At 65.0% G+C, this 460-nt stretch overlaps 2 protein-coding genes across 2 annotated transcripts in view; both read right to left on the bottom strand.

Annotated features, from left to right (window-relative positions):
* Positions 1-251, bottom strand: part of LOC119589139 — a 6,723-nt gene extending 6,472 nt beyond the window's left edge. The window contains exon 1 of the mRNA XM_037937716.1: positions 229-251. The gene's annotated coding sequence lies outside the window, so the exon portion shown is untranslated. The remainder of the gene's footprint in view (positions 1-228) is intronic.
* LOC119589362 (PDF receptor-like) overlaps positions 1-460 on the bottom strand; it is a gene marked incomplete in the record, with an annotated part of 41,885 nt that overhangs the window by 1,334 nt on the left and 40,091 nt on the right. Inside the window, 1 exon segment of the mRNA XM_037937979.1 lies at positions 229-423. Coding sequence (XP_037793907.1) covers positions 229-423 — 195 coding nt within the window.

The following is a 460-nucleotide window of genomic DNA, read 5'->3' as shown; positions in this document are numbered from 1 at the left end:
CCTGAAACCCACCAACCCACACACCCCTCTCCCTCTCCCTCTCTCCCTCTCCCTCACTTTCTCCCCCTCCCTCATCTTCTCCCCCTCCCTCACCTTCTCCCCCTCCCTCACCTTCTCCCTCCCCCTCACCTTCTCCCCCCTTCCTCACCTTCTCCCCCCCTCCCTCACCTTCTCCCCCTCCCTCACCTTCTCCCCCTCCCTCACCTTCTCCCCCTGACCCGCACTCACCCATGCGTCGGGGACTGGTTTTCCCGGGGGGGGCTGAGACCGAGCAAAAAGGGTTCCTCGCCCCTCCCTGCGAGCCCCGGCGGGAGGTCGGTGACGGTCGTAAGAAACACGGAAGACAGCCCAGACCCACGCCGGACCCCAGCCGAGCGATGCAGGAGGTAGTTGTCTACGTAATTTCCGCACCGCCGCTCTGACCTGCAGGGCGTGAGAAAAGGGGAAAAGGGGGAACCCC

The sequence above is a fragment of the Penaeus monodon genome, chromosome 25 (genome assembly GCF_015228065.2).
Source record: "Penaeus monodon isolate SGIC_2016 chromosome 25, NSTDA_Pmon_1, whole genome shotgun sequence".
Taxonomy (NCBI): Eukaryota; Metazoa; Arthropoda; class Malacostraca; order Decapoda; family Penaeidae; genus Penaeus; species Penaeus monodon.
The sequence above is the reverse complement of the archived record's forward strand: the minus strand, read 5'-3'. Positions and strand labels throughout refer to the sequence as shown.